Here is a 23,153-nt window from a genome sequence, read left to right as displayed (position 1 = left end):
GACCTCATAGCTGCTGTGTGCCACTCTCTGGACTGTTTAGATGTGGATTCCTTGCAAGGTCACATAACTTTATCCACTTCCAGCGCATCATTTGTCCAAGTGGGAATTGCTTCTCAAGGTTGACACAGTGGGAAAGCACCTTTATTCCGATGGCTTCATCTAAACAGTAGGGTCTGTGGTTCCTAGTTTTTCGCTCTTTTCAGGGTAGGGCGTCCACTAGAGGTCAGTCTGTCAGAGGTTGCTTCCCCAGCAGGGTTTCCGATCCTAGGGGATGATTTTCTGGTGCCAATTTGCACTAGGGGCCAAGGCTCCGGAGAAGCCTAGTGCCTGACAAGATGTCTTTCTACCTAGTATGGTCTCCTGTCAGAGGATGGCTGCTCCAGTTCTACTGCTGGAACAAAAATTGGGGCTTTACTCAAGCTTGTTCCTTGTTCAGAAGCTGAGCGGTTCTTTCCGGCCAATCTTGAACCTTCGTGCCTTGAACACCAGGTTATGGGTGGATCATTTTAGGATGGAATCTCTCAGATCAACGATCCACAGCATGGAGGCCAACACATTTTTGGCCTCCCTAGATCTCAGTGATGCGTTTCTTCACGTTCCATTTTCGGCAAGTCATCATTCTTTCCTCTGTTTTGCAGTTGGATCTGATCACCATCAATTCCAAGCCCTACCATTTGCTATAGCCACGGCTCCATGAGTTTTGACCAAGATCATGTCAGTCATAACAAGCTTACTGCGCAGGGAAGGTATCACAATCATACCTTATTTAGACAATCTCCTTGTGAAGGCTGAATTGACATCACAGTTACAGAAACACAACCTGGAGTGCATGACTAGATCCTGAAATTTGAGAAGTCTCACCTAATCTCTTGTCAGCGACTTCAGTTCTTGGGGGTGGTCTTTGACACCTCTCTTCAGCGAGTTTTCTTGCTGGAGTGTAAAACACGGACCCTGCAGTCCTTGGTCAGGATGGTGCTGTCAGTGCCTCGCCCATCGATTTTGTTGTGCATGAAGTTATTGGACCTGATGGTCTCCATATTTGAGACCATTCATTTATGCCAGGTTCCACTCTTGTGAATTCCAGTGGGAGACTCTCCAATCTTGGACAGGGTGCTCAGTGTCCCTCTCCTTTCACATTCTTGTACTGTCCAACAGCACTCATCAATCTCTCACTTGGTGGCTGGTTTCCAATAATCTCCTCAAGGGACGATCCTATGTCATTCTGGATTGGGTCATTATGACCACGGACGCGAGTCTCCTGGGTTGGGGTGCTTTAACTTTACATATTTGGCTCCAAAGCCTTTGGTCACCATTGGAGACAGCTTTTACGGTCGTTGTGCTCGAGTTCCGAGCACAGAACAAAGTTTCTACTGTGGGAGTGGTCTCATAATCCGGAGGTCTTCCAACAGTTGGTACAGAAGTGGGGCCTTCCACAGGTGGATCTCATGGCGTCTCAACAAAACTTCAACGTTCTTCAGTTTTTTGCAAGATCCAGGGACCCACTGGCTTACTCAGTGGATGCCAAGAAAGTTCTGGGGGATTTACATCTTGCATATCTCTTTCCACCGACCCCAATGTTGCCTCAGGTACTCAAGGGCAATAAAGGTTTAACAGGTGTCTGTAATCCTAGTAACTCCGGAATGGCCACGCAGGACGTGGGACGCTGACATTCTCAAAATGTTGGTAGGTCCCGGGTAGCTGCCTTTTCTCAGAGATTTCACAGAAATCTCCTTCAAAGGTTTTATTGGAGCTGCAGATTGCCGTCCCAGTATCATTGTGCGTTTACTGGAAGGCATGGACCCTCCCTGTTATGCTCATGCCAGGTGAACCACTTTATAATCGGTGAATTAGCAGAGGAGGAGTAAGGGCAGTTCAGGGTCTCCATCAAAAAACAATAATTAATTTTGGTCTTAATTAACATAAGAGGGGGAGGTTTAGCTTGCTTCCAGAACTGAGCAATAGCTGCTCTAGTAGCAATAAGAACATGATTTACAGTATATATTCCACGATGATGTTCCAGTTTACCACAGATATTTTATAAGTATGTAAGAGTGCAGTGGAGGGGGACAGGGTCATCCGTAGGCAAGTAACCTTCAGAATTAAATCTTCTACCTCTAACCAAAGGGGGCATATAACAGGGCAATTCCAAAAAAAACATTAAATATCTCTCTTACTTGGCCACATGCACGCCAACACAGCCTAGATTGGTAAGGCCATATTTTGTGTAATCTGTCAGGAGTCAAATAAATGCGACAATTTCATATACATTTCAATATGCGAAATACATCTAGACATTTTAAAAAAGGAAAAAATTATTGGGACCATACATGTGAGTCTAAACATATATTTAGGTTTTGTTCACATTTCAAAATGGCTTGTGACTTATCCGGTTCTCCTGCTGTCGATATAAGAGAATACCAGAAAGATATACCTCCTTTGCGAGAAGTCGAAGTCACGCAGGAGAGAACATGAGGTGGGACAATACCAGTTGAGCCTACCATGAGTGGAAAAGATTGAATCCAGTGTCTGATTTGAAGAAATATATAGAAATCTCTGGAGGGTAAGGAAAAAATAGCTTGTAGTTGGGTGAATAACATAAGAATATTATTTAGAAACAAATCACGAAGAGTGTGAATACCATTGAAGGGCCAAGAATGTATATTCAAATTTGGAATTAAATATGGCCGACCTTGGATAGAGAGGTTAACAGATGGCAGTTGAAACTGTAGGAAGAATGGTAGGCCGTCCCATGCTTTAAGGGAAGCCAGTGTCGCCCTGGACATTGATTTTAAAAAGACTGTAGAGCTAGATGGGATCCACATCAAGTCACAAAGGGGAAATTTGCCCAATATGTCACTCTTCAGCTTAACCCAAGGTTTAGGGTTAAGGACTGTCGACCAATCACTAATTTGATCAACCAAGCACGCAGTTTGATAAAGTGCTAGATTTGTGTAGGCTAAACCCCCAACGATCTAGACATCATAAGATATTTTTTTTAGCAAGTTTGGCTCTCTTATTGTTCCATATATATTTATTAAGTACGGCATAAAATCTATTTAACCAGGAGGAGAGGAAGGTCCTAGGGACAGGAGTTTGGGAAGGAGTGTCATTTTGACAGCCGCCATTCTGCCCATCCAGGAAACCTTGTGATTCATCCAATCTTTTGTGAAGGCAATAAATTGTATTAACAGGGGACCATAATTATATTCAAGGAGAGTTTCCTGTTTAGCTGACAAAGAGATACCCAAATAACGAAGAGAAAGTGGTTGCCAGTTATAATTATGGTGTGATTTAAGAGAGAACAGAAGCTTAGGTGGAACATTTAATGCCAGACTTCCATTTTAGATGTCTTCAATTTATAATATTGTGCCACAGAATAATCATGATGCAACTGTTGTATATTTGGAAGAGAGGTTTTGGGATGTGTAACCAACAAAAGGACGTTGTCGGCAAAAAGACCAATTCTATGTTGCGACCCATTAATAAGGGGACCATGAAGAAGAGAGGAGGTATGGATATGGATATGTTCTGCTAAGGGTTCTATTGCTAGGAAAAAGATTTAAGGGAGATAGGGGCAACCCTGTCTAGTACCATTGCTAATAGGAAACATAGAAGACAGCAAACCATTGCTAAATAGATGGGCCCATGGTGTCCTGTAAAGTGCAATAATGGCATCTAAAAACCAAATTTGAGGAGGACAGCCTTCATATATCCCCAGTGTAACCTATCAAAGGCCTTTTCAGCATCTAATGAAAGTGCCAACAGTGGGTCCCCCACCTGCGTAAAATGCCAAACAATATTAAGGGCTCTACGTGTATTGCCGGAAGCTTGTCTACCCAGCACAAAGCCCACCTGATCTGGATTGATCAAGTCAGGTAGCAACGGGTTTAATCTATATATCAGTGTTCAGCAGGACTAAGGGTCTATAATTTTCTGCATATGCTGGATCCTTGTCCGGTTTTAGGATGGTAATAATTCAAGCCTCGAGCATTTCAGGGGGAAATGAGCATAAAGAGGTCCCTGCCTCAAACACCAGCACCAGAATAAGGTCCGCTTGAAAGGCTATATAAAAATTGATAGAGAAGCCATCAGGGCCAGGCGCTTTACCGCGTTTCAAGGACTTGTTGGCATCCCTCACTTCCTCATCTGTCCAGGGAGTATTAAGGATGTCTAAAGAGTGATCATTAAGGATGGGCAGGGAAAGATCTGAAAGGAAAGCAGAGATAGTCTCTGAAGTGTGTTGTAATGTGTTTACATCATCCTTCAAGTTATAAAGGTGAGAATAATATTCTGCAAAAGCTTTGGAAATGTCCAGTGGATTGGTCAATTTAGCTCCAGAACAATTATATAGGGCCCTAACTTTAGCACAAGCCTCTTTCCCTCTTAACATCCGTGCCAAGAGGCGGAATGCCCTACTTCCATCTACGTAGACTCTTCATCCTATCAATGGTGGTATAAACCTCAAGCTCTTCCATAATTTTTTATATTTTTGAAAAACCATAGAATTGGAAGGGTCAGTTTTATATTGATCTTCCAGAGCTCGAAGTCTAGTTTCCAAATCTTTTTGCATTTGACCTTCTTCGCGTCTAATTCTAGAGGCTACCTGAATTACCGATCCTCTTAAGGGCACACCAAAAGTTAAAGGGTGAGGTATCCGTGGACATGTTATGTTGGAGATAATCTGAAAGGGTTGATTGGATGGCCTGTTTCGCTTCTGCTGAGAATAGGAGAAAGTTATTAAATCTTCATGGTCTGGTGAAGGGAAGAGGCCAAGTAAGGTCCCATGTAAGTGTCAAGGGGGCATGGTCAGACCAAGTTATAGGGAGAATATCGGAACATCAGACCTGTTGCATTGACCATTTATCTATAAAGGCAAGATCTATTCTGGAATATGATCTATGAATACGAGAGAGAAAAGTGTAGTCACACGTTGTAGGGTGTATTGCCCATCACACATCACACAGACCATACTCCAGAATCAGCTGACCAAAGGCCATTGAGGCACCAGAAGGATAAGCAAAAGTACCACCTACTGCATTATTAGATTTATGGAACCGAGGGCCAAGGACTAAATTAAAGTCACCAAGAAGGATAACCTGGCCGGAGCACACTTTCTAAGTAACCCTAAGGAACTTTCTAATAAAAGACAATCGAGCAGAATTTGGGGCATATATAGATGCTAGAGTAACCACTTTTCCCTCTAACTCCCCTATCAGAATAAGGTATCTCCATAGAGCATTGGCTACTTGGAATTTTAAAATAAAATTGCAGTGGCGGTGAAAAAGAATTGGCACCCCTCTTTTTTTAACAGGACCATTTGCGAAATAACCAGATGAATAGTGAGGGTCGGAGAAATTAGGGCAGGCAGCTTTCGCAAAATGGGTTTCTTGGATTGCTATAACATCCTTTTTGTGGGTTCAGAAATAGCGTAGGGCAACACTTTGTTTCTGAGGAGAATTTAGACCTTTAGCGTTGATAGACAAAGTTCACCATTTAAACAAATCTGGAAAGATGCGGAGGCTAGACAAAGGCAACCTTTCTGTACAGGGTCGATCAATACCGACATAATAAATGCAGAGAAAATAAACATCACATAGCCTATAGACATAATGGGGGAAGGGAAGGTCTTAGAGAAAAACAGAAAATAAAAACATAAATGACTCCACATAGGGAGTCAGAGGGACCACGGAATAGAGTGGCAAAAATTGGACAACAGTGGGGGTAGTGACATGGTTCAACATGGGAACAAAATAGCATATAACACTAGACAGAAGTAACACACCAGATATAGCCTAAATGGCATACAAAACATAAGAATATAAAATTAAGCCTTTTTACGGCAAGTGTAAACATAGAAAATCACGTTACCGAAGTAATGTAAAGGGTGAGCATAGGAAAATAGCAATACAAATATACATTGTAACAATCAACATTGAAAACAAATATTTTTATTTACAGTGATCCGGATCTTCGTGGCTTGTGTGAGAGACAATTGGAACTGTAGGGCACTACAAGAACTATGAGGTCTCAAGGAAAGTTCCAATGTCCACTAAAGAGGATATACCGCAATCCTTTAAACAATGAACCAGGACGAAGAAAGGCATCTCAAGCAACAAGACAGTGTCACGTCTGAGACTGGAGAAGAGGACGTGGTGGGCCTAAGTTGGGGAAAGAAGCGGAGACGAGGGGCCTGGATGTACGTTCTCCTCATCCACAGGTCTTGAGTGTTGGCGAGACCTGGGCAAAGGTGCGGAGTCTAACCCACAGGATGGTGTTCGCCAGTGACCCCCCCAATTGGGATATGGGCTTAGCTGCACCCCGTGAGCAGGTCGCAGTCCTTTGACCAGGTACCCAAGCCCTGCAGGTATAGAGACACTACACCCGTGGCCCAGCGAGGATATGCCTGCTAGGCACCAAACAGTCCCTTAAAACACTGTATAGAAAACACCTTGACACGAGGATCAAATGTCAATAAGGATTTCAAGTGGGAAGCAACTCACGGTTACTTGAGACGTCACCAGAGATAGAAGGCACACGGGTAGAGGTGGTATACGTTGTAGCACGGATGTTCACTGGAGACGTAAGGCACACAGGTGGGGATGGTAACACTGCTGCATGGGTATTCACCAGAGACGTATAGGCACACAGGTAAAGGTGGGTACACTGCTGCACGGGTATTCACCAAAGACGTAAAGGCACACAGGTAAAGGTGGTAACACTGCTGCACGGGTATTCACCAGAGATGTATAGGCACACAGGTAAAGGTGGTAACACTGCTGCTGTACGGGTGAATAGGAACCTGGACCGGGAACTCACTAAAGCACGCTAGGAGACAACCGTTGTTCAGGCAATTTCCCATAACCTGTGGAACAGTTTTATACCCAGGGGAACCCTTAGACAGGTGCACAGCATCAGCTGAGAATGGGAGAAAATCAGGGAGAAGGGTCCAGTCACATGGGCCGACTGTCATGGCGGCGCCCATGTCTGGATTTGCGATGCCGGACACCAGCCCTCCACGAAGCCACAGCATGCGGGGAGAATACTCAGCTTCTCCCCCGCCGTCGCGCAGGCCGACCAACCACCCAGGATGAGAGGGGAAGCCGGCGGTGCGGTAAGCGGGCGCCGATCCCCGGCTGAGCCCTGACAGTACCCCCTCCTTTAAGGGTGGGCACTGAACACCCATCAGGCTTATCTGGAAATCTCCTATGAAAACTCTGGATTAGTCGCGGAGCATGTACATCAGAGGCTCTGATCCAGGCCCTTTCCTCGGGGCCGTAGCCCTTCCAATCGATGAGATATTGAAGGGTGTTGAATCTGTGCCAGGAATCCAAGATCTTCTCCACCTCAAATTCAGTGCCTTGTAATGTCTTGACTTGAGGCAATTTAGGGGAACAATTCTGAAAACGATTGAGCACCAGGAGTCGTAAGAGAGAAACGTGAAAAGTATTTGAAATCTTCATTTGAGGAGGAAGTTCCAATTTATAAGTTACCGGACTGATTATCTTAAGGATACGATATGGACCAATAAAACGTGGAGCGAGTTTCATGGACGGGACTCTTAAGCGAATATTTTTGGAAGATAACCAGACCCTGTCCCCGACTCTCAACAGTGGAACCGCCAAACGTCTCCTGTCTGCAAATTTCTTGTAATTCCTAGAAGATTGCTTTAGAGATAGGTGAATTTTATTCCATAAAACTGAAAAGGATTGAATCTCTTGATTCATAGCCGGAACATCTATAGATGGAAGCCTCTGGAAATCTGGAACTCGTGGATGTCTACCAAAAACCGTAAAAAAAGGAGTGGATTTAGAGGAAGAATGGAATTTAAAATTATGAGAAAACTCTGCCCATGGCAGGAGGTCCACCCAATCATCCTGGGAAGATGACACAAAGAGCCTAATGAAGGTCTCTAGCTCTTGATTGACCCTTTCCGTTTGACCATTCGACTGTGGGTGGTAGGCTGAGGAAAAGTTCAGTTTGATTCCACAGGTATTACACAGGGCTCTCCAGAATTTGGCTGTAAACTGAACACCTCGATCAGAGACTATTTCCCTGGGGAGACCGTGTAATCTGAAGATGTCTCGAATAGAAATTTTTGCTAATTGAGGAGCAGAAGGAAGGCCAACGAGCGGGATAAAATGTGCCATTTTAGAAAAGCGATCCACGACCACCCATACCGTGTTATGCCCCTTGCACCGAGGTAATTCAGAAATAAAATCCATTGAGATGTGGGTCCATGGAGCAGTTGGGATAGACAAGGGACGAAGAGGACCAACCATCTGTCTACGTGGAGTTTTATGTTGGGCGCATTTGATACAGGAGCGGACAAACTCCGTGACATCCTTCTTCATGGTCGGCCACCAGTAAGATCGAAGTAAGAACTGGTAGGTCTTGGTGATTCCAGTGTGACCTGCGAACAAGGATGCATGAGCCCAAACCAGCAATTGTATTAGGAGGTACAAAAATTTTCCCAGGTGGCAAGGACACTACTTGAGTAGGAGCAAATACAATTGGGTAAAAAATGGAACGAACTTGAGAACACTCCTCCTGCTCCAAGTTAGTCATAAAGGAGCGAGATAATGCATCGGCCTTCTTGTTCAACACACCAGGGCGAAACTGGAGTTTTAAATCAAACCTAGAAAAAAAAAGTGACCATCGTGCCTGCCTGGCATTCAACCGGTGTGCAGTTTGCAGATAGATCAGATTCTTATGGTCTGTAATAATCGTGACAGGAAATTTGGCCCCTTCCAGAAGATACCACCATTCCTCTAAGGCTAGGCGCATGGCTAGAAGTTCTTGGTCGCCTATAATATAATTCCTCTCAGCAGGGGAAAATTTACGGGAGAAAAATCCACAGGGATGCATCTTCCCACCTTCAGCAGACTGAGATAATACCGCGCCTACTCCAACGGAGGATGCGTCCACCTCCACAATGAATGGTTTGTCTATTTGAGGCTGACAGAGAATGGGAGCTCGAGAAAAGGCACCTTTTAGGTTTTGAAAGGCTTGTACTGCTGGAACAGACCATTTAGAAGGATTGGCTCCTTTCCTTGTGAGGGAGGTAATGGGTGCTACCAGTGTAGAAAAGTGTGGAATAAACCTCCTATAATAGTTTGCGAATCCTAGGAAACGCTGAGTACCTTTTAAAGAAGTAGGCAGGGGCCATTCAGAGATTGCTTTTAGTTTATCAGGATCCATCTGGAGACTCCCCCCAGAGATAATATGGCCTAAAAAAGGTACTGAAGTTTGGTTAAACATACATTTGGAAAGTTTCCCAAAGAGGTGATGAGTGCGAAGGCAGAACAATACCTCCCGTACATGAAGATGATGGCTCTGTAAATCTCTGGAAAAGATTAAAATGTCATAGAGATAAATCACAACAAATTTATGAAGAATATCCCGGAAGATCTCGTTGACGTAAGCTTGAAAAATAGCTGGTGCATTACAAAGACCGAAGGGCATTATGAGGTACTCGAAGTGTCCGTCTCTGGTATTGAACGCGGTCTTCCACTCGTCCCCGGTTTTAATTCGAATCAGATTATACGCACCACGTAGATCCAGCTTTGTTAAAACCTGAGCCCCTTGAACCTTGTCAAAAAGTTCTGAAATTAAAGGTAGAGGGTACCGATTCTTTATGGTGATTTGATTTAGTCCTCGATAGTCTATACAGGGGCGGAGTCCACCATCCTTTTTCCCTACAAAAAAGAAACCTGCCCCTGCAGGAGAAGAAGAAGGCCGAATGAATCCTTTAGCAAGGTTTTCCTTAATGTATTCTTCCATGGCCGCGGTCTCAGGCACGGACAAAGGGTAAATACGGCCACGTGGAGGACTTTTTCCGGGAAGCAAATCGATGGCACAATCCCAAGGTCGATGCGGAGGAAGTTTATCTGCGGCTTGTTCACAAAATACATCAGCAAAGTCTTGATAAGCCTCGGGCAACCCCGGCTGGGGGGAATGTTTAGAAGACTCTGGTCGAAGGGACTTCTTAGCCGGGTTGGAAACCGTCGCTTGGTTACATACTGGAACGACCTTGGTCAAACAATCTTGGAAACACTGTGAACCCCAGGATAGGATTTGCATAGCATCCCAGTCGAAAACAGGATTGTGTTTTCTCAACCAGGGCAGCCCCAATACCAGCTCATAGGAGGATTCGGGTAACACAAAAAATTCCAGCATTTCATGATGTAGGCACGTAATTTGAACAGACACAGGATGAGAGAGCGAAGAAATGGGTAGCCCCATCAGAGTTTTACCATCTAGACCAGACAGTAACAATTTATTAGGTAGGGAAATTACTGGAACACCCAAGGTGTGAATCAATCTCTCAGCAATAAAATTACCAGCGGCTCCAGAATCAATTAAAGTGTGAACCTTTCTTGTCCTGGACTTATGGGAAAGCGACACTACTAAAAGACTCTCAGATAATTGGGATGGCTTGAGAATAACCCCCAACTGAATGCTCCCTACTTCAGTCAGGGTTTCGCATTTCCCGCAAGTAAAGGCCAATTTTTCAGAATGTGGTTAGGTGCAGCGCAATAGATACACTATTTATTTTGGAAGCGTCTATTGCGCTCTGCCGGGGTGAGTTTGGTTCTGTTGACCTGCATCGGTTCCTCTTCACTAGCTAGGGTAGGTATAGGCGGACTAACAGCAGAAGAACGGACTGGTAGACGTTCACCTCTTCCCCTACTAGCCCATCTTTCCCGGTGGCGAAGGTCAATTTTGATACAGAGAGAGATAACGTCAGCGAAAGATTCTGGCAAATCTCTGGAGGCAAGCTCATCCTTCATCCTCTCAGAGAGTCCATGAAGGATGGACGCTTTAAGAGCTCCCTCGTTCCATTTTAATTCTGATGCCAGGGTCTGAAATTGGACTACATACTGCCCCACGGACCGTGTGCCCTGACGCACTCGGAGAAGGTCAGAAGATGCAGATGCAGAACGGCCTGGCTCGTCAAAAATTCCCTTAAATGCGGAAACAAATTCCTCGTAGGTAGATACGATGGGGTCGGCCCGTTCCCATAAAGGGGAGACCCAGTCTAACGCTGCTCCTGTTAATAATGAAATCACATATGCTACTTTTGCCCGAGACGTGGGAAAGTTCTGGGGAAGACATTCAAATTGGATTTCACATTGGTTGATGAACCCGCGTCACCACCTGGGATCGCCATCAAACCTTTCTGGAGTGGCAAGCTGTAGTCGGGGTTTGGGAATAGGAACCACTGGTGGAGGGACTGATGGAGAAGGTACAGGGACCGCAGGTGGGGGAACCGGGAGAATAGAAACCAACGTGGTTTGAATCGAAACCAGTTGCCTCGAGAGCTGCTGTAAATGCAGAGCCACTTGTTGTTGTTGCGCCTCCTGGTTGTCCATCCGAGAGGTCAACTCTTGCAGTGACCCAGTACCTTGGGATCCTGCAGCCTCCATTTGGCCTGAACAAACTGTCACGTCTGAGACTGGAGAAGAGGACGTGGTGGGCCTAAGTTGGGGAAAGAAGCGGAGACGAGGGGCCTGGATGTACGTTCTCCTCATCCACAGGTCTTGAGTGTTGGCGAGACCTGGGCAAAGGTGCGGAGTCTAACCCACAGGATGGTGTTCGCCAATGACCCCCCCCAATTGGGATATGGGCTTAGCTGCACCCCGTGAGCAGGTCGCGGTCCTTTGACCAGGTACCCAAGCCCTGCAGGGATAGAGACACTACACCCGTGGCCCAGCGAGGATATGCCTGCTAGGCACCAAACAGTCCCTTAAAACACTGTATAGAAAACACCTTGACACGAGGATCAAATGTCAATAAGGATTTCAAGTGGGAAGCAACTCACGGTTACTTGAGACGTCACCAGAGATAGAAGGCACACGGGTAGAGGTGGTATACGTTGTAGCACGGATGTTCACTGGAGACGTAAGGCACACAGGTGGGGATGGTAACACTGCTGCACGGGTATTCACCAGAGACGTATAGGCACACAGGTAAAGGTGGGTACACTGCTGCACGGGGATATTCACCAAAGACGTAAAGGCACACAGGTAAAGGTGGTAACACTGCTGCACGGGTATTCACCAGAGATGTATAGACACACAGGTAAAGGTGGTAACACTGCTGCTGTACGGGTGAATAGGAACCTGGACCGGGAACTCACTAAAGCATGCTAGGAGACAACCGTTGTTCAGGCAATTTCCCATAACCTGTGGAACAGTTTTATACCCAGGGGAACCCTTAGACAGGTGCACAGCATCAGCTGAAAACGGGCCTATCAGGAGAAGGGTCCAGTCACATGGGCCGACTGTCATGGCGGCGCCCATGTCCGGATTTGCGATGCCGGACACCAGCCCTCCACGAAGCCACAGCATGCGGGGAGAATACTCAGCTTCTCCCCCGCCGTCGCACCGGCCGACCGACCACCCAGGATGAGAGGGGAAGCCGGCGGTGCGGTAAGCGGGCGCCGATCCCCGGCTGAGCCCTGACAGACAGTCAACTGTTACTGCCTGCTAAGGACCAATCTGATCTAATCATAGGGATGGGCTCATCAGACAATCACTGGAGAGGTGAGAATGCGAGGTCTGGTGTGTATCCACAAAGATGGTGGGATAATAGTCACATTAAAGAGAAATCAAAGCCATGAGGACATATTTAGAGGCAGATGATTCCTTGTGGAGCAATGTAGCGTATTAGCCACACAATGGCAGCGGAGTATCACGGTTAGAGACCATGAATAATCGAATACACTCACAGCCAAATAGTACAGGTGAATAAAGTAGGGAAACACAGCTCCTTTTTCACTGCAAAATATTAGTAGAATGGGCACCCATAAGAATGGGGAAGAGGAGACAGAACGCCTGTTAGAGCACTGTTTCTCACATTAGTGCCTACCGCTATAATAAAGGAGCTAGAGGCAGAGTTGAGATCTCGGACCAGCCGTCAGGTAATACAATACTTGGAGGGTGGTTCTCCATCTAGGAGGAGAGGCCACTTTTAGGCAATAAAGGAGTATGATTTAGGGAGAGCTCCTGGCAGCATGTCCTCTCCGTCTCACAGGCAAGCCACGCCCCGAGTGCCGCGATTTTTAATACATACAGTAGGTCCCTAAGTCTCCATAAACATCAGCAAATATATGAAATCAGTTATTCAGACACTGAATCAAAGGGAATTCATTTGTTTTATCAAGTCAAGAGTTAAATGTAGTATTTTCTGCTAAAAGGCTTGATATACTAATTCAAAGGGAAATCATCAATTTTAATAAGCCAAAACAGAAATGCAGTATAATCTGCTAAAAGGCTTGATCTATTAACTAATGGCCATATTTGGGCAGCTCTCCAGCTTACTAATGAAAAGACGCAATGTATGAGTAACCTAAATAGATCAATCCACCTCATCAAGCCAAGATATTTAAATAAAGGTATACAAATATAAAGGGTCTATTTACTAAGCAGTGTTAGGAGACAGAGTGAAAAGTGATAAGAAAGTGATAAGGTGCCAGCCAATCAGCTCCCAAATGCCATCTCATTGTCTGGCATCTTATCACTTTCTTATCACTTTTCACTCTGTCTCCTAACACTGCTTAGTAAAAAGACCCCTGAGATACATAAATTAAGTACTTTCAGCTAAAAGACTTGATAACTCATACGGGATCCCGATGGTCAGAATCCCGACCTGGTTACAATGCCGAAGCCTAAAGGTAAGTTCTGCTAACCTAACCCCTAACTCTCCCTCCCCGGTGCCTAAACCTAATCTCCCCCCTACTGCCTAAACCTAACCCTCCTTCCCCACACCCTAAACCTAACATCCCCTCCCCTGCAGCCTAACCCTACCCCTAGTGCCTACCCTTACCCTAACCTTCCCTCTAACCCCAGTACTTACCTTTGGGTTTCTGGCAGTCGGGATGCCAGAATTCTGACCGCATCCCATTTTACATACTGAGACAAAATAATTCATGCAGTACCTACTTTCAATAAAGATCTGAAATGTACTCAATAAGAGAATTACTTATGACAGTGGTTCCCAAAGTTTTTTTTACTCAAAGCGTCCTAGAGTATCCGCATTTTTTCCACGGCACACCTGGGCCAAAAACTTTTTTATTGAGAAATTCATCAAAATTGAAATGAAGTAAATTGTGCTAATATGTCACCCTTAGATTCAGTTATGTGGTGGTTGACAGGGCTACTCATCTTTGTGTTCAATTTTTTTGATTGGCAGTTACTAGCACTGGTTTTGCCAATCACACTGACTAAAAATTATTTTATTTAGTACTGAACCACCAACCTGAGGCACCTCTGCAAGTGCCCTGATATTGAGCCAAGGTTATTTAACCAGTGCTTACTGCTAATCAGGATCTGATATATATATATATATCGACTGAATACCAATAGAATAACTTATATTAAATTCCAGCATTAACAGTATATATAGGTATTTATAGAGATTATATATAGTATCAGAAATTGTGTATATAATTGCCAAGCATAGCCTTTCTTTAAAATATTTTTAGTGTCTATTGTCATTTGATTTATGTTTTTTGTATATTTTCACAGATTTTATAAAAACGGATAAATTATATTTTATTATTTTTTGGAACCTAGGGCACCTTCCCTCAAAGTTCTTAATTTCCTTTCTTTTTGTTAAATATGGTCTACTGTAAGAACATACAAGGTTGCAACTCTCTATTTAGATTATAACAATACAGTGTATATTACAATAAAAAAAGACGTTTATGGCACTATGTATCAAGCTTTATTTCCATAAAATTATGTAGAAACTGCAGTTTCTGCATAATTTGATATATTGTAGCTATGTAATATAGCCCAATGCAGGAGGTTTCACAGAAATCTCTGGAAATGTGCTAATTAACGCTGCAGATAGCAGTCCCCATTATTTTCAATGGGGACTATGATCTGACCCCTGTATACCAAACTCCAAAAAGTGTGTATGCGCAGTGTCAGTTTTCCCTGGGGAAGTCTGTCACTTCTGTGAAATACATCTACACACATATATATATATAGAACTCGTAGGGACTAATACATACTGTAGGCCCCTTACTCTTTTCATGTAATATTAGGGATAAATGGTTAAATGCTGGTGTGGTGATTCCTCTCCATTACAAACTGCAACTGCAGCATATAACATACACTGCTGGGCTGATAGAGAAGTGCTACTGCTACTCTTTGGGGTTAATTCAATTAAGAGCAAATTTGTTTAATGAAACTCGCATGTATCGCACTAATGCTCGCAGCCGAGAAATGCGAGATTCATTTATAAAAGCCAATTTGAGGGACTTGCGGTGAGGATAGATTTGCAACTTTTCTACAAATTACGACCTGGGAGAAGTGCATGAAAAAATTGGGAAAACCATACTGGAGCCCAAAAAAGTGACAAAGGAGATAGCAGGACCATATAGAAGGCTGTTAGTGGCCATAAGGAAAGTATTGGAGGTTCTTACAAAATGTCAAATGGCGAATGGTTTTTCATTAAACTAAACTCTTTCCACCATTTTGGGGTACATAATAATGTCTTGTACTTTTTCAGAGTTTTTTTATACGAGTTTGTAAACAGTTAACCTAAACCACAGGGTTACTCAGATAGCCAGGGGAATGAGAGTGGGGGGCAGTACGGATTGCCCAGGCTTCCTGGAGGAACCCGGCAGTTCTGTTAGCGACAGCAGCGCCCAGCGTACACTAAAAATATACAACAATGCTGCAGTGAGTACAGGGAGACTGCTACCACTGAGTGCAGCAGCCTCCTCTGCCTGCACCTGATAGGAGGGGTGAGAACGATCACACTCCCCCTGGATCTATCTCTGGCAGAGGGGCACAATGGTGACGCAAAATATGAGATATGGTAAGAACTTACCCTTGTTATCTCTATTTCTACGAAGTCCATAGGGTTCCACAGGATACCTTGGGGTATAGGTGTGACGTCAGTCGCCAGGCACCATAGAGTTAAGCTTTTCAGCCTCCCAGGATGCACTAGGGTCCCCCTCCTATACCCCGCCCCCGAGCCAAGGCACCTCAGTTAGTTATCAAGCCATAGGCCGGAGGAGGAGAAGGAAGAGAGAGAAAAAAGATCTGGACACATACAAGAATCACATTCTCACCAGAGGGAGACGGAAAACCGGTGACCAGAGCAAAGCCCATCTGCAGCACAGGTGCGACAGGGTGGGAGTCCTGTGGAACCCTATGGACTTCGTAGAAATAGAGATAACAAGGGTAAGTTCTTACCATATCTCATATTTTCTACTTCAGGGTCCATAGGGTATCCACAGGATACCTTGGGGATGTCCCAAAGCAGTATCCTTTAAGGGTGGGGACGCTCCTGTGCAGAAAGGAGAATCCGCCGCCCGAAGGAAGCATCCTGAGAGGCGAAGGTGTCAAACCTGTAATACCTCACGAAGGTATGGACAGAGGACCACGTAGCAGCCTTGTAGATCTGGACTGCAGAGGCACCATGTCGAGCTGCCCACGAAGGACCCACAGACCTAGTGGAATGAGCCTTCAGAGAAGGAGGAACCGGTAGACCTTCATGAATATAAGCTTCAGAAATAGCCATACGGATCCAGGCTGCCAAAGTTTGCTTTGAGGCAGGCCAACCCTTTTTACGGAAGCCATAGAGGACAAACAAAGCGTCCGACTTCCTAAACGAAGAAGTGCGGTCAACATAAGTCCTTAAGGCCCGCACAACATCCAAAGTGGCCTCACCCACGGAAAGACCCGGTGAGTTAAAGGCCGGAACAACGATTTCCTCGTTAACATGAAACTGGGAAACAACTTTGGGAAGAAACTCGGGCCGAGTTCCCATGAAAAACCAAGAAAGGGGGTCTACAAGAAAGAGCCCCTAAATCAGAAACACATCTGGCCGATGCAATAGCCAGAAGGAAAACACTTAGCTGTTAGCCATTTAAGATCCACTGAGCTCAGTAGTTCAAACGGCGGTCCTTGGAGAGCCATCAGGACCACAGCCAAATCCCAAGGCGCCACAGGTGGAACAAAGGGCGGCTGAATGCGGAGAACACCTTGCATAAAGGTGCGCACATCTGGGATTGTAGCAATTCTACGGTGAAACCAGACAGATAGGGCCAAAACCTGTACCTTCAAAGAAGCAAGACGAAGCCCATGATCTAGTACCGCTTGCAGGAAGGCGAGAATCCGAGACAGACGAAACTCCCGCAGTGCATAACCTCTCGGTCGACACCACTGGAAGAACGTATGCCACACACGATGGTATATCCTCGAGGAAGACGGTTTCCGAGCTCGCAACATGGTACGCACCACAGAGCTGGAAAACCCCCGGGACCTCAGCATGGCCGTCTCAACAGCCACGCCGTCAAAGACAGCCGAGTCAGGTCCGGGTGAAGACAAGGACCCTGAGACAGAAGGTCCGGTCGTAGCGGCAACCGCAGAGGACTGTCCATGGACAGACCCTGAAGGTCTGAGAACCAGTGCCGTCTGGGCCATGCGGGAGCTATCAACAGGAGCGTCCCTCCTTCCTGTTTGAATTTCCGGATTACCCGTGGAAGAAGGGAGACCAGAGGGAACAGGTATGCGAACCGGAACGTCCACCGGACGGACAGAGCATCCACCAGAGACGCCCCTTCGTCTCTTGTGCGAGACCCGTACACCGGCAACTTGTTGTTGTGCCGGGACGCCATGAGGTCGATCTCTGGAAGACCCCACCTGTCCACCAGCAGTTGAAAAACGTCCGGGTGCAGGGACCATTCCCCCGGATGAACGTCCTGGCGACTTAGAAAGTCCGCCTCCCAATTTAGCACTCCCGGGATGAAGACCGCTGATATGGCTGGAAGATTGCGCTCCGCCCAAACCAGGATCCAAGAGACCTCTACGAGAGCCGCCCGACTGCGAGTTCCTCCTTGCCTGTTTATGTAGGCCACGGTGGTAGCGTTGTCCGACTGGACCTGCACCGGGTGACCCTGGAGAAACCGATGTGCCTGCTGGAGAGCATTGAAGACCGCACGGAGTTCCAAGATATTTATTGGAAGCTCCGCTTCTGTCGGCGTCCACCTGCCCTGGAACAAGTGTGGACCCGAAACTGCTCCCCAGCCCCGAAGACTGGCGTCCGTTGTCAACAGGACCCAATTTGGAACCCAGAACGGACGTCCCTTGTTGAGGTGGGTCGTCTGTAACCACCAAGCAAGGGACAGGCGAACTTCCGGGGTGATCACAATCATCTGGGACTTCAGAGACTGAGGCAGCCCGTTCCACTTGGACAGGATCAGGTGCTGCAGAGGTCTGGAGTGAAACTGGGCGAATTCCACCATGTCGAACACCGACACCATGGAGCCCAGTAACCTCATTGCCGAGTGTAGGGACACCCGGCGGCTGTACAGACAACTGCGCACCCTTGACTGTAAAGCAGAGATCTTGTCCTCCGTCATGAAGATCCTTTGCTGTCCCAAGTCCAATAAGGCTCCCAGATGCAGAATCCTCCGAGACGGGATTAGAGTGGACTTCTGCCAGTTGATTAGCCAGCCGTGCCGTTGCAGCAGTGCAATGGTCAGGTCCAAGTGGCGTAACAGGAGCTCTGGAGATCCTGCCACCAATAACAGGTCGTCCAAGTACGGCAACATGCGGACTCCCTGCAGCCGCAGAGAAGCCGCCATGACCGCCATCACCTTGGTGAAAACATGTGGTGCTGTCGCCAGGCCAAAAGGTAACGCCCGAAATTGGAAGTGGTCGCTGCGGATTGCAAACCTGAGGAACTGTTGATGGCGCAAAAGAATAGGAACATGCAGGTAAGCGTCCTGTATGTCCAATGACACCATGTAGTCCCCAGGTTCCAGCGCCAGAATGATGGACCATAGGGTCTCCATCCGAAACTTCGGAACCCGCAAAGACTTGTTGAGTGCTTTGAGGTTGAGAATCGGATGATACGACTCATTGGGTTTCTGTACCAAAAAAAGATTTGAATAGAAACCCTGGCCCCTCTGGGAGAATGGAACAGGCACTATAACTCCAGCCTGGAGCATAGTGTGCAATACCTTCCACAGGTCCGTAGCCTTGTTCCGGTCTGATGGTAGACCCGTGGTGAAGAACCGCGCCGGGGGTCTGTGCCGGAAGGAGAGGGCGTACCCATTGGAGACCACCTCGAGAACCCAAGTGTCTGTCGTAATGGCCGACCAACACTGGGCGAACTGCAGCAGGCGGCCTCCCACCCTGGGATCCCCCAAAGGGAGGCCCGGACCGTCAGGCCGCAGGCTTGTCATCTGGCTTGAGGGCCGGACGTCTGGTACTCCATGCCTGCTTCCGGGGCTTGGCCGATTTCTTAGGGCCAGCCTGTTGAGGAAACGACTGTGGTTTGGGCCTGCCCTGGGCCCTAGATGACCGAAAGGACGATGGTCCAGAACCAGAAGGAGCAGCGGCCGACGGGAGACAAGCCGATTTGGCTGCCGCCAGCGTGGCCACAATCTTATCCAGATCCGGACCGAAGAGAACTTCTCCGGTAAACGGCAACGCCTCCAGACCCTTTTTGGAATCTGCGTCCGCCTTCCAGGATCGCAGCCACAAGGTGCGACGAGCAGCCACCGCTGCTGAAGAAATTCTAGACACCAGAGTACTAATGTCTAGGGCCGCCTCGTTGATATAAGTGGCCGAATCACGGAGATTACCAATCAACTCTGCCTGTTCGGCCGGACAGTCGGAATCAAAAGAAGCCTCTAATGAATCCGCCCAGCGCTCCATCGCTGTGGCAACCCAGCAAATGGCCATAGCCGGCCGTGCTGCCCCCCCCCCCGCAAGGGAATAAGCGGACTTCAGGCAGATCTCCACCTTCCGGTCCGTAGCATCCTTAAGGGAGGACATGGATGGCATCGGCAATGTGGCACTACGGACAAGACGGGTCATGTGAGAATCCACCTGTGGAGGGGATTCCCACTTTGCAAAATAATTATCCGCGAACGGATAAGCCACCGCCAGGCGTCTCTGCGGCTGGTATCTTTTGCCAGGCTGTTTCCACGCCTCCTCTAAATGGTCCACTAACTGACCCGAAAGAGGAAAGACTGTGGCATCGTCCTTCACATCTTTGAAAAAGGCATACTTAGATTTAGCCGCTGGGGGAACTTCGTCCTCAATCACCAAGGCTGTGCGGACCGCCCGAATAAGTCCAGGAATATATACTTTGGACTTAGCATCAGCGTCCTTAGTGTGGAGAGGTTCCTGATCGCAAGGATCCAGAATCTCCCCATCATCAGACGTCCCCTCGTCATCCTCATAAGGAGCCGACAGAGACGCCACCGGCCGTTTATGCGGCCGCATCACAGACTCCCCTTGCAACACATCCGACAAGTGCTGTACAGAACTCGTCAGGGAGTTAACCCACGCTGGCTCCTGAGAAACCGGGAGCGGGGAAATAGGGAGACTGTGGGGTACCACCAATTGTCGTGGGAAACCCTGCATGGGTGACGACACCTCCGACAGGTGCACTCGACTCCGGCCGGGCACCAAACTAAACTGAGGTGCCTTGGCTCGGGGGCGGGGTATAGGAGGGGGACCCTAGTGCATCCTGGGAGGCTGAAAAGCTTAACTCTATGGTGCCCGGCGACTGAAGTCACACCTATACCCCAAGGTATCCTGTGGATACCCTATGGACCCTGAAGTAGAAATACTGTTTTGTTTTCTTTTTAAATTATTATTATTTAACTTTTGTAAGAAGGCAGTGATCACTTCTCTTTACATTAGGCCACACCCTCTTGCCAGTACCCAGGCCCGGCCAAGCTCTCTAGAGCTCAGCAGATGGCTAATTGTGTCACAGAATATCCGATGCTGCGTCTTAGAATTCAATACTCGGATCTGCAATGCTCTCAGGAGGCGTCTTTTCTCCTCAGAGGCCTCCTGCTTTATACGCCTATATAGTAATGTTATACATTTACCCAGTTTGGTGCTATACCTTTTTAAATGTAATATTAGGATCTTCGGAAGTTTGCATATCCGTACTTTGACTGAAGTATCTTGTTTGATTTTACAATAAGGGCAGAACATTTTATCTGTCCATGTTAGCATGACTTGCTGAAAAAAGCATTCAAGGCATTCCTGTAAAGTAGGAGAAACACAAAACAATGAAACATATAATTCAGCCTGCTTTTAGATACAAGCAGTACACTAAATGTTACATATGTTTATTTACATGTTGCAGTGTAGGCACTTGTTCAGTGTGCACATGTCCATATGTGATGTGTTCTGTATTGTGAGCTCAGTACTGTTTATGCTTCTTGATGGGGCAAATGCTGTAGTACAGTCAGGGGCAAACAGGATACACATACACATTATACATACACTAACGCATACATACACAGTAACACACATATACAGTACTGTGCAAAAGTTTTAGGCAGGCATGGACAAAATGCTGCAAAGTAATAATGCTTTCAAAAACAGAAGTGTAAAGTTTATTTTTTGTTAATTAACAAAATGCAAAGTGAATGAAAAGAAGAGAAATCTAGATCAAATCAATATTTGGTGTGACCACCCTTTGCCTTCAAAACTGCGTCAATTATTTTTGGTACACTTGCACACAGCTTTTGAAGGAACTCGGCAGGGAGATTGTTCCAAACATCATGGAGAACTAACCACAGATCTTCAGTGGATGAAGGCTTGCTGAAATCCTTCTGTCTCTTCGTGTAATCCCAGACAGACTCGATGATAATATAAATTTCAGGGGGCTATATCATCACTTCCAGGACTCCTTGTTCTTCTTTACACTGAAGATAGTTCTTAATGACATTGGCTGTATGTTTGGGGTCGCTGTCCTACTGTAGAATAAATTTGGAGCCAATCAGACGCCTCCCTGATGGTATTGCATGATGGATAAGTACCATCAGCATTGAGGACACCATTAATTCTGACCAAATCCCCAACTCCATTTGCTGAAATACAGCCCTAAACTTGCAAGGAACCTCCACCATGCGTCACTGTTGCCTGCAGACTCTCATTATTGTAATGCTCTCCATGGAGCCTTTCGGCAAACAAACTGCCTTCTGTTCCAGCCAAATATTTAACATTTTGACTCATCAGTCTAGAGCTTTTCTGCACCCCAGTTCCTATGTTTTCGTGCATAGTTTAATCACTTGGCCTTGTTTCCACGTCGAAGGTATGGCTTTTTGGCCGCAATTCTTCCATGAAGACCACAGCTGGCCAGACTTCTTTGAACAGTAGATGGGTGTATCTGGTTCCCACTGGTTTATGTCGGTTCTGAGCTGATGGCACTGCTGGATATCTTCTGATTGCAAAGGGAAGTAAGCATGAAGTTTCCTTGGCCGACCACTGCATCTACGGTCCTCAACGTTGCCCGTTTCTTTGTGCTTCACATCTTGCTGATGCAGTATAACTAGCTTGTGTCGTGTTGCTGTGCTCAGTCTTGCTATGGTGTATGACCTGTGACCTGAAACTGTCTTCCACAACCTCACCTTTGTAGCAGAGTTTGGCTTTTCCTCACCCAATTTTAAGCCTCCTACACACTGTTTCTGTTTCAGCTAATGACTGTGTTTCATCCTACATATGAAAACTGTGATCATTATCACCTGTTTGGTATGATTGGTTAATCATACACATGACTATAATCCTATAATGTCCCTAACTTTGTACCAGTGTACCTAGAAGAATTGATGCAGTTTTAAAGGATTTATATTTCTCTTCTGTTCACTCACTTTGCATTTTGTACATTTATAAAAATAAACTACTAACACTTCTATTTTTTAAAGCATTCTTACTTTGCAGCATTTTTTCCACACCTGCCTAAAACTTTTGACCAGTATTGTATATACACCAGTGGGGTCCCTACCTTTAGATGAACCTGGTGTGGGCATCGGAGCAGTGTAGCCACGCATCGGGGAAAAGGGGCGTGGCCTCACATGTGGGGGTGGGGTCACGCACGCGAACCACGGTTTAAGTCTCTCCGGGGATCTGGGAGGTGCGGGCTGCCCCTGTGGACCACTGTACTTGTAGTGCCGGCTCCCTTACTGTGACAGAAGCCGAGTGCTGCACGTAATTCTACAGTGCAGCACCCAGCTCCTGTCACTGAGGTGGAGTCTGCACTTTGGTGTCACCCTTTGGCAGGTGACACCCAGGTGCGCACCCCCCGCACCACATTGTGACGCCACTGATATACACATATACACAATAACATATTTACACACAATAACATATACACACTAA

At 46.4% G+C, this 23,153-nt stretch overlaps 1 protein-coding gene across 3 annotated transcripts in view; it reads right to left on the bottom strand.

Annotated features, from left to right (window-relative positions):
- USP50 (ubiquitin specific peptidase 50) overlaps positions 1 to 23,153 on the bottom strand; it is a 42,969-nt gene that overhangs the window by 9,514 nt on the left and 10,302 nt on the right. For all 3 annotated transcript variants that reach the window (XM_088472983.1, XM_088472984.1, XM_088472985.1), the window contains one exon: positions 20,890 to 21,032. In XM_088472983.1, the coding sequence (XP_088329109.1) occupies positions 20,890 to 21,032 (143 nt within the window). The remainder of the gene's footprint in view (positions 1 to 20,889; positions 21,033 to 23,153) is intronic.

This window comes from Taudactylus pleione, unplaced genomic scaffold (genome assembly GCF_031769625.1).
Source record: "Taudactylus pleione unplaced genomic scaffold, aTauple2 ptg000129l, whole genome shotgun sequence".
Taxonomy (NCBI): domain Eukaryota; kingdom Metazoa; phylum Chordata; class Amphibia; order Anura; family Myobatrachidae; genus Taudactylus; species Taudactylus pleione.
This window is presented reverse-complemented; position numbering and strand designations above follow the sequence as displayed.